At 36.6% G+C, this 21,734-nt stretch overlaps 3 protein-coding genes across 4 annotated transcripts; 2 read left to right on the forward strand and 1 right to left on the reverse strand.

The window, feature by feature from the left end:
• LOC140152963 (scavenger receptor cysteine-rich domain superfamily protein-like) lies at positions 1-16,911 on the reverse strand. Of its 2 annotated transcripts, none has more exons than XM_072175529.1 (17): positions 16,493-16,911; positions 14,349-14,588; positions 13,998-14,078; positions 13,556-13,795; positions 11,811-11,897; positions 11,108-11,371; positions 10,466-10,552; positions 8,761-9,021; positions 8,199-8,285; positions 7,862-8,092; positions 7,627-7,710; positions 7,177-7,419; positions 5,488-5,580; positions 3,883-3,936; positions 3,227-3,265; positions 1,900-1,975; positions 1-1,504 (listed from the first exon to the last, which is right to left on the reverse strand). In XM_072175529.1, the coding sequence occupies exons 1-17, from the start codon at positions 16,551-16,553 to the stop codon at positions 925-927; spliced, it is 2,808 nt and encodes a 935-aa protein (XP_072031630.1). In that variant the 5' UTR covers positions 16,554-16,911; the 3' UTR covers positions 1-924. The 2 variants fall into 2 exon arrangements, with proteins under 2 accessions (XP_072031630.1, XP_072031621.1); XM_072175520.1 differs by having other exon boundaries at positions 1,900-1,984.
• Positions 16,912-19,909: 2,998 nt separating this feature from the next.
• LOC140162851 (uncharacterized) lies at positions 19,910-21,055 on the forward strand. Its single transcript, XM_072186161.1, has one exon. It carries the CDS (start codon positions 19,910-19,912, stop codon positions 21,053-21,055), a length of 1,146 nt encoding a protein of 381 aa, XP_072042262.1.
• Positions 21,056-21,059: 4 nt separating this feature from the next.
• Positions 21,060-21,395, forward strand: LOC140162863 (uncharacterized). The gene has a single exon (XM_072186170.1). The coding sequence runs from the start codon at positions 21,060-21,062 to the stop codon at positions 21,393-21,395; it is 336 nt and encodes a 111-aa protein (XP_072042271.1).
• Positions 21,396-21,734: the final 339 nt, after the last annotated feature.

Genomic DNA, 21,734 nt, shown 5'->3' on the forward strand with positions numbered 1-21,734 from the left:
TGCTCTCTCAGTGGCGGCGTTTCTTGGTTGGCGCAATTTTGCCTCGTGGACTTGTTTATTTGCTCCGTGGGTACCAGATTGGTATATCCACTGTCGTGTGTCCTGAACAAATTACTTGTTTCTTTCACATAAATAATTAATTTACTCTTGCTTTTAGTATCTTTATGTGAGTATCATATGGTAAGATCGTGCGGACACAAGTAAGATGTATTAATAATACCATCTACATAAATTATAAACGGTAAGGGTCCCAATTTTGAACCTTGTAGTACACCTCATAGCTACCTCATATGTGATGCGATCAAGCAAAATCAGTCGGAACTCGGAAATATTAACTTTTCCGTTTCTAATAGGATAGTAAACAGCATTTACAAAGCTGGATTTTGCAGAAAACCCAATTGAAACTGAACAACCATTTCCAACCATAGGAAACAAAAGAAAATATTTCCTTTGTTTTGGCTATATCTCAAAATCAATATTTCCGAGTTCCGCCTGATTTTGCTTGATCACATCACATATCATAATACGTATTGTTTTCTGTTTCATAAAATCATTTTCTAAACTAGTCATGCACAATAACACGAAACCCAGATCAGTTAGGCATTATAAACGAATTCCAAGTTAGAGAACTTTTTTAAATTTCCTTTATACTATGATCAGGATCAAACAAAATGGAAGAGAACTGAATAAGATAATCCCAATTCAACATCCCGCAAGGACCATGAAAATGAGGAATACAATTAGCAGTGCAATTCTTAACTGCAATACTACATATTTTGTTCTTATGAATAATCATGCTCAATTCCCGTGTTTTGTAGTCTTTCATAAGCATCAGGATAAGTTGACGCTAACACATGGTTTGTAAATCTGATGAAAAAATAAAACAGCTGCTGTATCTCAATCTCCATAAAAAGAATTTGCAGCCTAGCCTTCCTCCACATCAACATGATCACCATCCGTTCTAGAGGCTATCGCATCTTTAGTCTCACCATTGGAACCTGAAGTAATATAAATCGTGTTCTCATTCCAGCCTTCATCAGCCGGGTTAGTTGAAGGCTTTGGATCAGCGGACACTTGTGTATGACGTCCGCCAGGCGTTTCTGCATAAGCGTAAAGGTTGTCATTGGAATGATGAATTTCGGGAGAATTTGTGGCACTGTGCGCTGGTAGCGATGGACGCATGCCACCCGGTGTCTCTGCATAAGCGTAAGGATTGTCATCGTTACTTTGAGACGGTGATCGTGGATTCAGATTGCCAGGTGTCTGGGCATATGCATATTCATTGTCATTATGATTCTGGTTTGTTCGCGCATTCTGGAGATTGGCATCAATGTATGTATACTCGCTTGATGTCTGACCTCGCTCTTCTTGATAGGTGTTTGTATCTTGTGCATCTGTTTCTCCGTATGCGGGATTGGTGTGTAAGGCGTCGTTGAGGATGTCTGGGTTACTTATGATCCTAACATTTTGCGATGTACGTCTTAACACTTCTTTGTTTTTGTACCTTAACAGAAGATGACAGAAACAAGCATGTCACTTTAATGAAACAATACGAAGGCCCTTACCCTAACCGTAACCCTAACCCTTTAAATGAATTTGGGAGTAAAATCGATCAATTTATTTTTGCCAGACGCGTAGGCGGCTCAGTCGACTGTTCCCAGGGAGCGAACAAATTGTTTCCGCTAGAGTGTTTGTCCAAATGAGGGTTTTTTACCTATATTTTCCCTTCTTTATCCCCTCCCATCATCCGTCCACAGAGTACTTTGTCCTCTCTGTTGCTTCACAATACTTGATGAAAGTATATTTTTGAGCAGCATTTCCCAAAAGCTTTCTTCCACTGTATTAATATCTGTGTATTTGCGGTATTTTATTAAATATATACATAGTAATCTTTCTTACTTGTAGCAAATGAGTATTACTACTATAAACAGGATAAATAGTATGATGCCACCGGCCACGCCTCCTCCAATAGCAGCTGTTTGATCAAAAGCAAAGAACACAATATGAGAATGAACAAGATTTTTTTGCTTATGAACAAGTCTCTTATGCTCAAAGTTGGTCCTCAAATCGTTTGTGTTTACTAAATACTTTTTGACTAGCATCAAGCCCCAACAGCAAAAAGAAAGCGACAATTTTCAACTTGATAATGTAATACTTCCATTCTAAGCTGATAGCCCTGGTGCAGCTGTTAATGAAACATTCTTTTGGGAAGAAGGGTGGGAAGTGATGATCCCACAACAAATTGTGTTGTGTGGAACCCTTTTTTGTGCAGATGGTTGGCTGTCTGTCCGGTTCGCTGGCTGGCCGGACTGAAGCAAAATCATTAATCCACTCTGTGCAGTAAAACCGATTAACTCAGGGGATTAACTTTACACTTGGTAGGATAATAGAGAATAATAACCTATTTTGTGTTCTATAGTTTTGTGTCAGGTTATTTCGGGGAAATATTGAAAAGCAAAGAGTTTGTTTATTAATTTTGAGCGAAAGTAAGCAGTTCATACAGTTTTTTAAAAGATTATTGTACGCTGTTCTCAACATTACGGAATAGAAACAGTACGTAAATACATGGTGACCAATTGGTGTGCACTGTGCAACCAATATAATACGTTTTATTTAGATTTTTAATGCATTAATTTTGATATTGACTATTTCAGTGATCTAACGTATACGTCAATGTCTGAAATACGGATTCACTTTTGTAATCAATGTTAGAATTATCCTTAGCCTATTGCTACAGCAGTTACAAACATTAACAGTTACGGTATTTGGATAAGATATTATATTATCAGAAAAAAAAATCAGTCAAAAATAAATTCAACAGACGTAACAAAGCACAGCTCAAACGATTACTCTTTGAAACACTGAAAAAAGATTAACGATTGTGCAAGGGAGACACAACATAGAAGAACAAACAATCATCCGTGATAATATGGAAGGGTATTCAAGCAAGGGTATTCTTCCGTATTCTCTGCCGCCGAATAAACAGTATTGCTAAAATGGGATGCTGTACTCAGCTCTGTAGAAGACAGAATGACCAGCATACTAAAGTTAATGCAATGACAATGGCGTGTCTGTATGGATTACACGAGTTGGATAAAGTAACATAAAATGCGGGAACCAGGTGCATTACCAAGAATGTTTTCATTGCGCCCTTTATTTTCAGAAAAAACAAACAACCTAAAAGATTTCTCTAATTATCAGTATACAAGATATATTATTCTTTTACCGTTTTGAACGTCTTGGTTAGCGCCTTGAATCGGATTCCCTGCAACAATAAAACATGTACAAATGTAAAAACTTTGTCAGAGTAGGTGAGACTAAACACTGATTAGTACTCTTTTTTTTAAGATAATTCTGCTAACTCTATAATTAAAGACAGAGATAAAAACAATTTATCGCGTCTGATGTCACTGTCAATTACGATCCTTGATTGGTTTACACAGGTTAATCAGCGCGTAAATGGAAGACCGATCTATCTGGTGCTGATCGGAGAAAAGGAATAGCAGCAAATGGCGAAAAATTACGTACTTTTACAAGGCAAAAAGCAGCTTTTCTAGGCATTGTGGACATGATGCCTTCGGTTAAGAAAGTTTCCTACTATAAAGACCTAACTTTTGAGATGGTTTGCATGTTTCAAGGTGCAAAATTAACAATACGGCGCCCGGTTATAAATCCGCGTTCAGCAAGTCATCATCACGACACTTGTAAACAAACCGTGCTCGAGTTTGATTGACAGATGACGTCAGACGCGATAAATTGTCTTTATCTTTGTCTTTCATTATAAACATTATTTTCCCATGCTTTCTTTTTAGCTATTATTATTTTTGGCAGTCATGGCAATGCCCTTTATCCTAACACCAATTACGATGAATATAAACCAACCTGTTGATGCATTTTGAGGCTTATCGGATGATGTGGCTGGAGTAGTAGTTGTTTCTGAAATTTCAAAAAGCTAAATTAGCACCATTGCCACATTCACACCAATCTTACACTGTCAGACGTGGTGAAAAACCTTAACACTCGTAATTATTCTACAACGCTCGCGGAAATCAACTTCTAATCAACGTCTGAAGATCAGAAAACGATAAGCTGTGTTAACAAATTCAAAAAGTGTCCCTAGGGGTCAACAGGGGTCAAATGTCATACGACAGGGTTCAAATTTCAAAATTGCTCAGATTTTGACAAAAACCACGAAAAATTATTCCTCTGGACGTTTTAGAAAAATAATAATTTGCCTTATCTGCGACATACCGTTCTTGAGAAAAAAGGTCAGAATTAGTGTAATCTGGTTTTTTTGGCCACACAGCGGTCAAACTAAAAGTTAAAATTATCTCAAATTGTTCGTCTTGCAAAATGAACTCAAATAAGGAATGGTTCTCACCATCTAGGATGTTTCGTTACCTAGGAAACATTGCAAAATAGTTCATGGTCAATAGGCCCGTTGACTTTTATTGTCGGATTGTGGCAAAAAATCTCCCCCCCCCCCTCTATTGTGACATTTTTGCTTATAACTCAGGAATGGTATGCCGCAGACAGTTCAAACTATACATTTTCTGGTTCACTATGACCCGGGGAATGCTTTGGCGTGGGTTTTGACAAAAAATTCCGAGGATACACGATAGGCCCTTCTTCCAACTAAACTATCAGCCCCGTCCTATAGTTTGTGCAATATTAATTAATACTCTGTTTTATGCAAGTGCAAATAAAAAGCAGTGAACTCTATTCGGTATCTTAAATGTTCTAAGATATTATACCATTGACGAACAATCATTAGCATATCCGAAATGTGCTTACTCATTCCAAAAACATTAAAAAAATAATCCTGTTTTACCAAATGAAACACATCCCATTCCTAATCCTTTAGTTGGCTAGCAATTTAAAAAAAATTTGATATTTGGAAACTTTTTTTGGCAAAGGGGGCATAAACCTGAAAATATTTGCATGTTTTCATTTAATCACAGTCATAAAATAGACTTGGCACAAGTCTAAATATTCGGAATCTTGGTTATAGGCTAAGATATTTCAATAATTAGTTACAAACTATAATGTGTTTGCATCGACTGATACTATAGACTTTGTATGATTGTCACAAAACAATCCTTAAATACTGATATTGCCAGTTAGGTCCAACTAAAGGAATATGATTCAACTATGTTTTATTTGACGGGAAAATATAGATAAATTTTAATCCCAAAGAAATAGTACTGTATTTTTTTCATGAATCGGTCAGGACTTGCTTCTTATTGTTGTCATACAAAAGGTACCAGATGGCTACCATATGCTTTTTCATATAAGTTTGTGCACTTAAGTCATTGCAAGTTACAGAAGGCGTTTTATGTACATTTTTGAATTTGTAAAATTAATTGCCAAATTTGTTGTTATAGTTTGTGTTGCTGTTATGTTACGCTTGTATTTCTTTTCACAATTTGTTTGTATGATCATCATTTCCATTTTGCAGACACTTGTATTTTATTTACTTAATCTTACCATAACACTCCACACCTGCTTCTTCACCATTTCCACAATCTGTTCTTTCCACTTCAAATGAACAATTTTGTAGATGGTCGTACATGTAGAAGTCTGCACAATAATTCATAATAATCATCAAAATAAATGTAACATTCACGTGTGTTTTTAAACCAGGTTTGTGCAAACAGATATTTATAAATTGGTTCCTTCCTCTATTCCCTAACAATTTGCAAATTCAATGTTATATTGTGAAATATTATTCTGAAATAATATGAGTGCAGACAGCAATTTCATCTTGTAGCAGATTATGTACTGTACTTTTTAGACTACTTAAAAGTACTCTCGCTTTCATGGCACAGAATCCCAATAATGTAATGGGAACAAGGATGAAGATATTGCAGCCACAATATCACACTTTCATTTTTATTACACAGCCGTGACGTTAGTCACGGCTGTGTCTTTTTTCTTACAGGTTCTTTCTTCTTTCTTTCTTCTTCTGCCGACCATTACATTTGCTCTAGCACTCACATGCTTACACCGATTTCGACCTAACTTGGTCACAACCATCATTGACCATGCCCCTACATGTCACATGAAACTCGTGGGGTCAAAGGTCACGCTGGGGTCATAGGGGTAAAAAACGTGATTTCAACTCAAAATGCTTCTTCTCCTACAGATTACGTATGACGGTAACCCCACTTGCACACATGCATTGCTATTACCCAGTGTCTATGGGGTCCTCACAGATTTGGGGTCAAAGGTCATTAAGGGGTCACTTCCGGTATAATACGAAAAACCTTCAAAAATTTTTATTTGCTAAGAAAAACATAGGACAGTAACGTTATGTTCACACATAAATTATAGTTACCCTGTGTATATGTGGTATTTTTTTTTTAGGGTCAAAGGTCATTAAGGGCCCACTTCCGGTATAAAACGAAATACCTTTAAAATGCTTCTTCTCCCACAAATTACGTAGGACAGTGACACCACTTGCACACATGCATTGTTATTACTCAATGTCTATGGGGTCCTCACAGATTTGGGGTCAAAGGTCATTAAGGGGTCACTTCCGGTTTAAAACGAAAAACCTTCAAAAAATTTTATTTGCTAAGAAAAACATCGGACAGTAACGGTATGTTCACACATTAATTGTGGTTACCCAATTCATATGTGGTATTTTTTTATTTGGGGTCAAATGTCATTAAGGGGTCACTTCCGGTCTCAGACGAAAAACCTTCAAAATGCCCCTTCTGTCACAAGTAACATAGCTAAGTGGTGCCACGTGCACCCATGTATTGACATTAGCCAATGTCTATGGGCGTTTTCATATATTTTGGGGTCAAAGGTCATTAGGGGTCAAAACACGGCTGTGTTCGTGGGTTAGACCACAGCTAAGTCTAGTTATGTTTATATCACTTTTATTGTAACAATTAAGTATAACGTTCTTTTCAGGAGCATGAACGACAAGACGATTACAGAGTAAAGCTGCTTTTGATTAAGATTACTTTTACATGTATTTACTAGGGACAACAAAAAGAAATCGCTCATGTATAGGAAACCTAAAAAATAAATTAAACAAAAACTTCGACTCGGACTGAAATGCCCAAAGACGAGGAGCAAGCTGTATGTCAATAAGAAAAGCAATACGGTTCGCAATACCGCAGAAGATTGAAAACAGAGAAATAATAAGGATAAACATAGTGTTACCATGACCACATCGGACATCTTTTACATGCAACATTTTCATCATACCAACAGTGGTATGATGAACAGTTGCCTTTCCGCCATAAAACCCAAGCTGGCGGCATGCCACAGACGCTGCTCCATCATTCCAAGTCTCATCGTTTTTCCCTCCATCAAAGCAGACTGCGACCCAATCATCCCCATTCGATATTTCCAATCTACCTATTGTCGTCGCATTATCTGCAAGGCGGATCTCTAGAAGACGGTCTTCAAAATAATGTTGAGATAATGAAAATGCTTATTAATTCAAAATTGAATGTTTGACCAAATTGATAACACAATTTAAAGTAATTTAGTATAGTAATGGGACAATTGGTCATAAGTAAAGTTTGTGAGGCAAGTCATAATATTTGTCTATTTTACTAATGTAAATTATATGTTGTTTTGAATAAGACATGTATTTTAGGAACTTACCGAAACATTCAATTCCTGCATATTGTCCGTTACAGTTTGTGTCTTGAAGTTCGAAGAAACACTCTTGAATGTGGTAAAATAAACCTGCAATTTTGTCCAAATGTAAAGATCATAATCATGATAATCATTCTCTAAAATATTTTTTTTTACATTCATGTTCCCTTTGAATATGAACAGATAATGCTCATTGCTATAGAAAAGGCCTATAGGCTTATTTTGTGAATTAGTTTCTCACCATCTCCACATCGAACATTGTTCACACTCAAACCTGAACTAACAGGCTGGTCGCGTCTGATAACTTTACTACGTCCTCCATGATGTCCTAATTGACGACATGCTACCCATGCTGATTGGCTGTTCCAGGTTGTGTCTTTTGTGTCACCGTTATAACAAACTGCAATCCACTGGTTCTCATATAACATTTCAAGCTCGCCGTTATGCACAAGATGTATGTCTGGTTTAATGTCTTAATCGGGATAAATAACAATGCAAAAAGATTAATAATAAGCAAAGGACATTTTGGATCAGCTATATGAATTGAATATGTGAATATAATAAAATATTATACTTACTAAAACATTCGACACCAGCTTGCTTTTCTTCATAGCAGCCAGTTTCTTCCACTTCAAAAAAACATTCGTGCAAATTATTGAATAAACCTGTATAGGAAATCAATGTTTATACTGAATTTGAATAAGGAAACACTATAATTATGTATCACATGGTACGAAATATAGAAGCAACGGCGTAAGTCATGGACACGTTTATGACAAATTGAATTTTTATGAAGTAATATTCTTATCCCGTCCTCGTGAAATCAAACAATCGTCTTTGGTAGATAGCCGAATCAAACGATTAGGAATCGTCTAGTAAAGAATTTGATGTTTGCATTAATAAAAAAAAAATACAAATCATTACACACATTGTCCGAACTAATAATGTACGCCCGGGAATGTAAGATAAGAACAGAAATATCAGTTTAACCTAACCAGTAAGATCAGGGTTAAGAACAATATCGTCTCTCGAGCCAAACATATTTAGTAGCATAATTAATACTTAGTAATTCCTTTTGCAAGACAAGAAAATCTATTTAACGAGAATTGAAAAACTGTAGCATTTGTTAAAATACTGTACCGTCACCACAGCGGACATCCATAACTTTGAGACTACTATTGACTGAGAGTCCATCGTAAATTTTGCTTCTTCCTCCATAATACCCTAGTTGTCGGCATGCTACCCAAGCCGCTTGATTATTCCACTCAATATCATTTGACATTACACCGTCATAACATAGAGGTAACCACTGCCCTTTGTACAACATTTCCAATCTACCTTCAGCAGGCAAAGGGTCAATATCATATTCCTCGTGTACGAGCTTAATATCTAAAATTGTTTCTGAAAACAAATAAAAAGCGTTATACAAAATCATGGTTAATGGCAGATGTCTCAAACATGAAGGCCAACATAACTTATGTTCTTTGTCATTGATTACGATAATATTGTATTGTCATCAGAGCAAACATGACAGAGAGCAATGTTCTTCGTACGATATTATTGATGATTTAGACGCGATACTCGTACGCGCTATTTGAACCAATCGGAGGTGCATAGCAACAACGGAACTTCCCGATTTTAAGCTCTAGCTAATTCCTTGTAAAATGTAGGATTTAATTTGATTGAAACTTGGTTTACTTATCGTTATTAATATATTATTTGAATTGAAGTGTTTAAGAAAATGAATAAAGGTATTGTTTTTAGCAGCTGGAGTTCATCTATCGTCTCATATAACACGGGCGACATCATTATTTCAAATTAAACAACAAGACGAAGCCGAGTTATTTAACGCCAAAAAATAATGATGGTTCAAATAGCGCGTACGAGTATCGCGTCTTTATACACTCTTAGATAGCGAGAACCAATCAGAGCAAGCATTAGAAAAATCCAAACCATGCATATATGCCCAGGCGCGTACTACGCGCAGTGCTTTCGGACGCGTTCATTTTTCTTGCGGGTTGATGCATTTCTATTTTCTTGTATTTTCCAACACTTTTAGTGATAATTTTGTTATAAACACAGCAAAAATCACGTGTGTTTTTCTATTCGTTTCTGATGAACGAAATTAGACAAAAAAAATGCACTTGCGCTGATGTTGATGCGTCTAATGCACTCCCCACTTCGTGCATCAACAATTCACTCCCAACAATACGAGTTCATTAACCTATAAATATCACATGGTTAAGAACCAATAAGATTGCAGAAACATTCTTAAGTGTTTAAGAATGTGATTTCCTTTTTGTTATCATGGTTATGTTAGAATGATTTGCTTTTTAAATTCATCAATTTCATGTTATCAAACCGTCTGTGATAGAAAACTCGTATATTATTTGAGGGATGACTAATGTACACCATGATGCATAGGCGTAGATCCCGGGGGGATGGGGGATAAATCCCCCAATATTTTGCCAGGGGGATGGTCCATTCAATCACCCCCCATGTTGATACCTGTATATGGGTTTCTGACCAAATTAACCTTATATTTGGCAATTTTAGCCCTAAAATTGCAAATTGTGCGAATTTATCCCTCTTTTGCACCATATTTCATCTGTTTAGCTTCAAAATGGCAAAATTTTTCGCATGCTTTGCGCGCATTTGTTCAATAAACTTAATCTGTCGTCAAAAATTGCTGGATTCACTATACTTCAAGAACTTTTTTCCAACACCACCCCCCCCATGTCAAAAAAAAAATCTACGCCACTGCCAAGATGTGAAGAAATTAAGGGTTCTACCTGACCAACACCAACAGCAAGTACAAGAGTAATAAAAAAACACAGTATCTCACCGAAGCACTCAACCCCAGCTTGTCGGTCTTTATGGCAAATTGTATTTTCCAGTTCAAATACACACTCTTGTAAATGATAAAACATACCTGTACAGAAGAATCAAGTTTTTAATAAGCAAAAATCTTAAAATGCGAGATTAAAATGCAAGAAAACGCGTACATTGAATAATATCACGAAACAGGATATATTTTGGCACAGTTTGATGCCTGTCTAGCGCCACCGTATTCTTAATTGTTCGTGTAGATCAATAGATGAAAGCTGATGAAATAACAAATACAGTTTCGTACACTATTTTCTATGGACATGATGGAGCAACCTAGTAGAAACAGCTTTGCGTTAAAGGGGGCCAAGGAATTGATATGGCGGGCCCCTTTTGAAAAACATGGATTCTCCCCCAGTCATGCCTATTAACCAATCTGCTCCGCATTTCCATCACATGAGTGTATCAGTTTGCTGTTTCGTAATTGAACGAACATTTGTTGGTCTTGATTATGACAAATATTTTTTTGGCTTCAATTGGAGTAAATATTATTTACAACAAAATAAAATGAAACACGACACACACACATCCCCCCCCCCCACACACACACACCCACACTGCCCATTGTCAAAATATATTCACATATTATCAGTTTAGTTACCATTTATACATCGAACATCGTTAACTGTAAATTCACTTGTTACTGAGACTTCCTTGTACTCTCTTCTTCTCCCTCCATAATAGCCGAGCTGTCGACAAGCTACCCACGCTGCTTGATAACTCCATGAGTTATCCTGACCAGGCATTCCTCCATAATTACACACTGCTATCCATGTTCCTTGGTAGGACATCTCAAGTCTACCTTCAGATAGTTCGGGTGTTGCTTTAAACGTCACCTCGTGTACCAATCGAATGTCTAGCAAATCTATCGAAAGCCAATAAGTATAAAGCCTTAAAGGGGAACTTGTAACTTTTGCAAAATGACTAGACTTACTTGTGACATAGACAAAATGTCTTGTGGCTTGGACTTGCCTTTGCAAAAATGACTTGTTACCATCTCTGTATATTATGCACATCATAATTATAATGGCACCTTATGCCGGATCATATTTTATTCCTTTAGCTAATGCAATTCAATGAATTACGAGCATTATTCTTTATTGAAAATGTGAGTTGCGATTTTAATCTGTTTTTAAGCACTTCTCTATTAACATTTTTTCTTAAATGTATTTGCATGGTTATATAAGAGTAATGTCAATATTAGAGATGGACACTGAAGTCGAATCGACCCAAACCTAACAATAAATGAACTTATTACAAAGGCACAATAACTGTACCTAAATGTTAACATATTATAATCTTACCGAAACATTCTACGCCAGCCTGTTGATTGTTTTTGCAAGGTGTGTCTTCAAGCTCAAAAGAGCATTCTTTTAAATCAGTATAAAATCCTGTAACAGATTATATAATATAGTTGTCGTAATAATAACTTACACATATCTCTTCACTCATCGATCTCAAGTATATGTTCAAAAATATACATTATGGGTTTATCTGAAAAGAGTTAGTTTTGGATTCTTTCGTCCACCGCATATAAAAATTGATACAGAAAACGTAGGGACTAAAGACCGTTTTATGGTAATATGTATATCATCTCCAAAAATATGCGAAGCAGAAACACGTTATTTAATGTTTCTACATGAATGCTCTTTATAAAAGCTTCAAAACCAGCAAACAGAATTAAATCTAAAAGATGCTCGTAATCGGTGGAAAACCTTCCACAAATGGCTATTATGACAAAATTGACACATTTAGAGATTTTGGAATTTTGGCTTTCTTCAGTATCTTATGAATATTCTATTCATATATCATACATTTTGTCAAATATGAACCTGTTTCAATACAATGAAAAAAATACATTTTACGGTATCTGTAAATGTAATAGCATTTTCAATTTGTTCTGTACACATGGTATATTTCACCATTGTTCAAAGCCAAATCTAAAAAGTAAACATAAAAATCCATTTGCAATGAGAATTTGAATTAATATTTCGAAATCTGGATTAACATGGGAGGACAAATGGCGAACGAAGCAGCCATAAAGCTACCGCGTATACAAAAATAGCGTGGCCGTTGACAAGCACAATGATATCACAGCTATTGTGATTTTAAAAACTACTCCCTTCAAAATCTCTTTGTTAATATTATTTTGTTTTTACTTTATTTAAATAATATATTACTTTTAAAGGGCATTTCGTGATCCACAGCCTCATCCCCCACTTTTCTCAAAAAAGTTGAGATTTTTATATCACTGGAAACCTCTGGCTACATAATGTTTATGTACAAAATATTTCTTGCAGATTAATTCGTTTTGCAAAGATATCGTGAAATTTGAATTTCGTTCTGGTGCACCAGAACGAAATTACAACGCATTGTCTATGGAGCAGTGTAATACACATAATCATGCATAACTCCCAAACGCAAAATCGGAATCAACTGACATTTTGGGAATAGGCTTTTTTCGTGGATGTGTACTGCAAAATGTCATAAAAAGAGGATGCTATGATCACGAAATCCTCCTTTAAATACTAGTGTATATTTAAATATAATTATATTAGATTCATTTTTGTTTACATTACATGACTCAAACTTACAAGGTGATTGGGTTTTCTTTGATAAGAAGCTCAATTTTTTGAGTCGGTACATTTTACTTCAAGTTTTCACTAGTTTTCCTGATGTGTTTCACTCGTTGTCGAAGGAGTTTATTTTATGAGCGATCTTCTACAATCCATTAACCAGGTAGAAGGCCCTAACTCTTGAACAAATCAATATTTAATAATTTCGGACTCGATTGTAGCCTCAAAGATTTTTGTATATATGAAATTGGGATAAATGAAACATATAATTATGGCTAATCTCATTTTTGACATGGATGTTTTCCAAACGTGGCCCACTTTGATGCGATTGCCTTTCAATTCGGTGTTTACCTTTTATGCTTGCATACACAGTGTGGCAGAATTATTGCAGATACAAATGCCTAGTAATACCTACCAATAATTATATATCATTCTGGATATACATCTATGTTATATTGTTAATTTATGATTACCCCGTCCACAACGAACATCATTTACATTCCAATCACTCATAGCTGGTAGTCCTTCATAGGCGATTCTTCTTCCTCCGTGGTATCCTATCTGAAGGCATGTAACCCATGCTTCTTGATCACTCCAGGGATGATCATCATCACCGCCGTCATAACATACAGGTATCCATTGACCATTATAGGACATCTCAAGCCTACCTTTCAACGGATCGTCATGACTGACGCGAAATTCAGATTCTTGTTCTGGAAAACGTCAACAACAGAAAGAATGGATTCAAATTTATTACGTGTTCCCGTTTTGGTGTAGTAGGCCTATATAGTCATAGTTTTCACTAATATGAGCGAAGCCTGTGGTCATTCCTGATGTAGTGGTCATGATGGGGCTACCCCGAGGTGGCTACATGTATGTTGTTTGACGCATTACTACTATATACCAGGAACTTACCAAAACATTCAACTCCAGCTTCCCGGAGACATGCTGTTTCTGTCTGTTTATAGGAACATCTTTCCATATTATTATTCAGACCTGTACGCGAGATATGGAATGTAAAAATTGATACTACATTAAATGATAACTACATTAAATGATAACTACATTGATTACTTCATTCATATATAAGCAGAAGAAACGTAATATTGATCCTCGTTTTTATTTAATAGCTTTTGATTAATACGTGAGCATCACTGAAAATTATCTGCTTAATGATTATCGAGACAACCTTTTCATATATCATAGAGGTATCATGTTGACTATGTTTATTGCATGTTTAAATGGATTGAGATTTCACGTACTTACCGTCTCCACATGAAACATTGTATAGTTTTGGTCCATCTGACACAACCTCGTAGACGGTCTTTCTTCCACCATAAAACCCAAGATGACGACATGCTACCCATGCTGCTTGATTGTTCCAGGTAACAACGCCATATCCAGAATGATCATAACACACTGGGATATAGTCATTTTCACCATGTAGCAGTACCTCCAGTTTACCTAGTGAAGCCCCATCATCTGGTTGCAGACGAATTCCCGCAACTGACGGGAAGGAATGCATAAAAGAATAAAAAATAAATGATTAACTTCTTCAGATCAAGTTCAAGCTCTTTCTATTTCTACATGTGAAGAAAACAACCATTTTGTACCGAATCCATAAACAAGCACTATGTCGTGCCCAATGGACGGACTGAGACAACTAAATAATTGTATCAGGTACAATTTGAAGTATTTGAATGTAATGGGACTAGTACTCGGTCTCAGGACGCTTGAGACACGTAGGTACTGTGGAAGGACGAAGGACCACATCCACCTTTAGCAATAGACATGATAATTTAAGTTCAAGATATTTGTTCCAAGAAGATACTTTCCGCGCATATAGACGTGTCAGCAGTGCTCAATAGTTAAAATCTTCAAAGGGGATTAGGGTCCATGGGTTTTAAATCTACTACAGGCCATTTTCAATGTTTACGGGCCCGCACTTAAATTGTACAAGTGGTCAACATTGGTAACACTTCCTCCTCACACATCAGCAACAGGTAAATGGAAAATTGGGTAAGTGTTGAGTAACTATAATGAAACACAAAGATAAAAACAATTTATCGCGTCTGATGTCATTGTCAATTACGATCCTTGATTGGTTTACACAGGTTAATCAGCGCGTAAAATGAAGACCGATCTATCTGGTGCTGATCGGAGAAAAGGAATAGCAGCAAATGGCGAAAAATTACGTACTTTTACAAGGCAAAAAGCAGCTTTTCTAGGCATTGTGGACATGGTGCCTTCGCCAAAGAAAGTTTCCTACTATAAAGACCTAACTTTTGAGATGGTTTGCATGTCGAAAGGTGCAAAATTAACAATAAGGCGCCCGGTTATAAATCTGCGTTCAGCAAGTCATCATCACGACACTTGTAAACAAACCGTGCTCAAATTTGATTGACAGATGACGTCAGACGCGATAAATTGTTTTTATCTTTGTCTTTCATAATTTCATTATATGCAAGAGTCAACTGTTACGTCGTTACTTAAATTTGAGTAAAACCGTTAAACATTTTATAGTGTAATAAAGTCAGCAATAAGGCCGTCTTACTGGCTTTGGTCACAAAACTTCGGAACTGCGGGTCAGCAGGGTGGTATATCGATGGATACACAGTGAATTTCAAAGGCTTGTGGGCCCGAGGACCCGGATTATTTCAGCACTGGGTATGTGGGGTGGATACAATGTAACCATGATTTAAGGGGTCTTCATGGGGACATTTTTCGGGTTAGCCCCTGTTGAAAAGTAATAATGACATACACCAACTATCATGTGAGGAATGCCATGTCATTTTATTTGTTTATGGGCTCCCATTAGCTCGATCGATAAGGCTTTCGACTATGGTGCGAGAGGTTGCAAGTTCGAACCCTGGTGGTGCCTAGTATGCTCTCGTGGAAAAATTGAGTTAGCTTGAAATTCCCTTGGACAAGGAACTCACTGCTAATTTGTCTCGTTGTAACCCGTACGAAACTCGGGGAGCTGATCCTGGTTGTGATGGTTATTTGTGGAATGTCTAGGGTGTGCGCTCTTGAAGCAGCAAAGTCCCTGAATTGTTGTTTAATGGTTTATGGAATGATGTGGGGCCATAGTGGTCAGCGACAACCTGTGAAGTGTGCTGAGGCTTGTGGATCAACGTCTAGGCGTTGTGCCTGTGCGTAGCGCACTATAAATCACTGCGCTCTTTTCTTCTCTTATTACCATACTAGATAGTTCTTTAACAAATAACATTTAAGACATGAACTATATTGCATTTCTCACTCATGATAGTTGGTGTAGGTCATGTTTACTCTTTAACTGGGGCTAACCTGAAAAAGATTGACTATAAAACCCTTAAAACTGAGAAAGCAATTAGTCAATATTCAATGTTCCCATTATAATATAAAGAAATTATTGCATGTTTAATACTCACGTCGTTGAGAGAGAATTAACGGTGGCAACACACATGTTACAATGATAGCAGCGTTCAGCATTGTAAGATCAAATAATTGCCGAGTTGTTCCAAAATATTGAAAATAATGTTACTTGTCATTTTCTGCAGCAGAACATTTTAATAATGTTAATTGAAACAGAATCAAACACATAATGTTTCACACAGGTAAAGACCTACGGCATATTTAACTTTAAACATTGCTGAAAAAAATTGAACACTTCACTTCCTTGTGTGACCCTAAGTGTAGTTGATTTGGTTATACAAAGAAGCAAAACCAAGGTTAACGTTTTGGTTCATTTGTTTCTGTGTAATCGATATGGTATGTTGTCAACCAACAGAAAGCAAAATCACGTAGAATGCAGAGGTAACAGTCGGTGCAGAACTCCATTCAAATGCGTGCGTTGGAAGGAGAGAAGTGAAATGTTTTGGTGTTATTTATGCTCGTGAATAACAATAATGATAATAATAATAATAATAATAATAATAATAATAATAATAATAATAATAATAATAATAATAATAATAATAATAATAACAATAATAATAATAATAATAATAATAATAATAATAATAATAATAATAATGATAATGATAATAATATAGGTTTTCCTGGTCAATTTCGCAACTTGTGCATTTGATTTAATAAAAGTGTCATTCGTTTTCGCGCAAGATTGAATGATCGCAACGAATCCCGATTTCTTTTTCGCATTATGAGCAATCGATTTCATTTTAGTTCAACCAAATTAATGTATGATCAGAACAATTCATTATTGTGAATTCAATTTCGTTCTCGAATGTTTCAATTTCACCATTAGACGTCTAATTTAAAGAAATAGGCAATCAATTTCGCCAAAGATGCACGGGGGACTGCGAAACGTTGTTAATCCTATTTTCAATTCCATGCATTGACAATCTAATTAGCGAAAAGAAATTCAATTTGAAATTATGCGCATTTTCAAGTATACTGACATAGGCCTATAGGCCCTACGTCTACGTTGCAGCAGAAAAAGGTGAGTAGCCCTATGTAACCCAGAATAAACACACAAATGTTTTAATGGGTAATGCTTGTAATGAGAAGTATACTTTAGGTACAGTCTGACAGTGTTCATTTATAAACACATTAATGCTTGCAAATACGAATGTAACATGTTTTAAACACACGAACGCATTAAGATATGTTTAAAACATCGCTTAACACGTTCGGGTGTTAGCAATGTTAACACTTTAACATGTCAGTTAATCCAGTGGCGTAGCGTCATAGGGGCACGGGGGTGTTGTGGCACGTGCCCCAATCGATCTGGAATTTTTTTAAATCCCACAGGAAAATGGCCGAAAAACGGCTTGTGCCCCCCCATCAGACCCGGTGCGCCCCCCCCGCGAATAAAAATTAATAAAATGTTATACTAAAGGCCTATATATAGTACAGATTTTCACATAATGAAATGGCCACGAAATGGGTCTAATTAAACAGGTTGTGATGTGAAGGATATGTTTATAAGTCGACTGCAAAATATGCTTAGCTATATAATTTCTGGATGTTGTTTTGACTGTGTTCATTCAGTTTTTAGTCTTATACGATACATATTATACAATTAAAAATACCAAGATTTAAAAAAGACCTATCGTTTATAAGAAGTAGCATTAACGTAAAGGAAGAGTTTCATTATATTTTTTATTATAATTATGATTAACTACACGGAGCTTGATTGAACTTTGGGACATACATCACTTAATGGTTTCTGAACTAAACCGGGATAATGCTTTTGAATATTATAATTAGTTATAATTCATTTTCTTTTTTAGGCCCTACTAGGCCTATGCATGTACGTCAATTTTAAACATTACTTAAAAATATGTTTTCCCTTCACAATTAATATAGCAACGTGCTTGTTTGGACAATGATGTCGACACATGTAAGCCTATAATGTTAAATATAAACACGATAAATAGCATTTTTATATTTGAACCATTGTAAAATATTTAAGAATTTCTGGATTTGATTCTGCACTTTGCGAATTCGATTGAACATTTTTCCATTTTGTTTCCGCATATATGAATTTGTATTTCCAAATAGGCTCTGAATTCAAGGCCACGTGAATTTGGCTGCACAATTTGCGAAATTGGGTACACTATTTAGAATTTTGAATGCGTATTAATGAAATAGATTGCACATTTGCTAAATTGAAATCGAGAATGTAAGCGTTCATTCAATTTCGCGCGAAAAGGAATGAAACTTATACTAAACTGAACGCCCAAAGTTTGAAATTGGACGGGAAAACCTATAATAATAATAATAATAATAATAATAATAATAATAAAAATAATAATAACACTAATAATAATAATAAGCAGGAGAGAAGTGAAATGTTTTGGTGTTATTTATGCTCGTGAATAACAATAATGATGATAATAATAATAATAATAATAATAATAACACTGATAATAAATAATAATAATAATAATAATAATAATAATAATAATAATAATAATAATAATAATAATAATAATAATAATAATAATAATAATGTCCTTCTGATATCAAATAATTTTGGATTTTCGAAATTTGCGATATTATGCAAATTTTCTGGCAAATTATAAAAATTTATATTTTCGCCTTAACGTAGACTAACCTCCCCCTGATGATGTTGGTGGGTTTGTAAGACGTTGCGATCCCAAATGACTTCAGAGTAAAGATGGAACACCGTTGCGACCCATCGTGGACTTTACAGGCTCAATCGGATATAACGTGGCCAAGTCCTTAGCTGATATTTTGAGCCCCATTGTTGGCTAATCCGAGCACCACGTTCTGAATTCGAAAAGTCTTGCGGAAGACCTTAAAGACATTGTCCTTACAGAAGATGAGATCCTCAATTCCCATGATGTGGTGGCACTGTTTACTAGTACCCCCGTCGATCTTCAATGATCTTACTCTTCATGTTCTTCGTGAAAAACTAAACGAAGACAAAGACCTCAAAAACAGAACACTCCTCAACATTAATGACATCATCGAACTTACCAAATTTTGTCTTGCCACGGTTGCCTACTTCAGCTACTCAGGTGATATTTACCGCCAACGGTTCGGCATGGCGATGGGTAGCCCTCTCAGCCCCCTTGCGTGTAATATTATAATATATGGATATTCGATCTATAGAAAGGATAGAAATGTAAATGGAGGAGGTGTCTTCCTAGCCACTAAAGATAATCTGATATCAACTGACATGCCTGAAATGGACGCAAACTGTGAAATTGTGTGGGCTAGTCTTCAATTTTCAAACTCCAAACCACTCTTCTTAGCCAGTTATTATGGCCCCCAAGTTAATAATAAAAGTAAGGCGCTGGATGAACTGACAAACTCTCTTAGCACAATGCTTTCCAAACATAAGTCAAGATTCCCAAATGTCATCATTGGAGGATTTTAATTACCCAGACATTGACTGGGACACATGGTCATCAACAAACCCCAAAACAGCTGGTGTTCATAGAAGTTTTCTAAATTTCTTATTAGAAAACTCGCTTGCCCAGTTGGTGACGAAAGTTACCCGTCCTGTGTCAAATAGCATCCTTGACCTGATTGTTACCACAAACTCACAAATTATTAGTGATGTCGAAGTTAGTCCTGGTATCTCTGACCATAGCATCGTAACCTTTAACATAAATCTCAAACCCAAACAGCAATCCAAACCACCCAGGAAAATCTACAATTTCCTCAGGGCTGATGTTGAAAACTTGAAACAAAATGTTAAAGAACACACACAGGAGTTCCTAGCCTCTGCCCCTCAAAATAACAGTGTGGACACAAACTGGGAAAAAATTAGAGACAATCTAACTGAAGCAATGAATGCTCACGTTCCCTCAAAAATGAGCAGTGGGAAAAGACATCTTCCCTGGGTAACACCTGACATAAAACGCCAAATGAGAAAGAGGGATAAGCTACACTGTCGTGCCAGGAAGCAACAAAACAGCACTTCCTGGAAGCTTTTCCGCCAGTACAGAAACAAAGTTGCATCAACAGTCCATAGTGCCCATGAGGATTATGTTAACAATGTAGTTGGTAACAGCCTGTCTGAGAGTCCCAAAAAATTCTGGTCGTACGTCAAAATGATGCGTACAGAAAACCTTGGCATTCCAACCCTGAGGACAACAACCAAACTCTGCACCACTGACCAAGATAAGGCAACTGCACTCAACTCACATTTTCAATCTGTGTTCACCCAAGAGACTGATACATGTAGTATACCGCAAAAAGGTATTTCACCATATCCATCTATTTCGGAGCTCATAATTGGAGTTGAAGGCGTTGAAAAGCAGTTATCATCTTTAAACCCAACAAAAGCATGTGGCCCAGATGAGATACCACCCAGACTCCTCAAGACAGTTGCACCTGAACTTGCACCGGCACTTTGCTTTCTCTTCCAACAATCATATGACACTGGCGTAGTTCCATCTCAATGGAAACAAGCACTTGTTACAGGTATATTCAAAAAGGTCAAAATCAGATCCTGCGAATTATCGCCCGATTTCACTTACAAGTTTGTGTTGTAAAGTTATGGAGCATGTGGTTTTAAGTCACCTAGCCAGACATCTGAACAGCAACAGTATCCTACTGGACTCACAGCATGGGTTCCGCGAAAAACTGTCTACCGTGACACAGTTGATCACATCCTGTCACGACTGGGCTCGCACCCTTCAACAACGTGGGCAAGTTGATGTTATCCTCCTAGATTTCAGCAAGGCATTTGACAAAGTACCCCATCTGCGCCTGTCTGCCAAGCTGGAATTCTACGGCATCAGAGGTTCAACACTGACATGGATCAACTCCTTCCTTAACAACAGAAGCCAGGCAGTTTCGGTAAATGGGACCCACTCACCCTGGGGAAAGTAACATCAGGAGTACCCCAGGGCTCCGTGCTGGGACCAGCCTTGTTTTTACTCTACATTAATGACATCCAGGAGGAAATCAGTTCTAGTATGCGCTTATTTGCTGATGACAGCATCGTATACAGAGATATTGTGAGTCCTGACGATCATCAAGTACTCCAGAAAGACCTCAATGAGCTTGCAAATTGGTCCTCAAAATGGCTTATGCACTTCAATGTGGGTAAATGTGCCATCCTCCAAATAACTAACAAACGCAAAACCAGCCTCTTTGATTATACCATCCTGGGTCAGCCTCTTGCTAGAGTCGATCAACATGAGTACCTTGGAGTTACAATATCCAGTA

This window comes from Amphiura filiformis, chromosome 1, assembly GCF_039555335.1.
Source record: "Amphiura filiformis chromosome 1, Afil_fr2py, whole genome shotgun sequence".
NCBI classification, from domain to species: Eukaryota; Metazoa; Echinodermata; class Ophiuroidea; order Amphilepidida; family Amphiuridae; genus Amphiura; species Amphiura filiformis.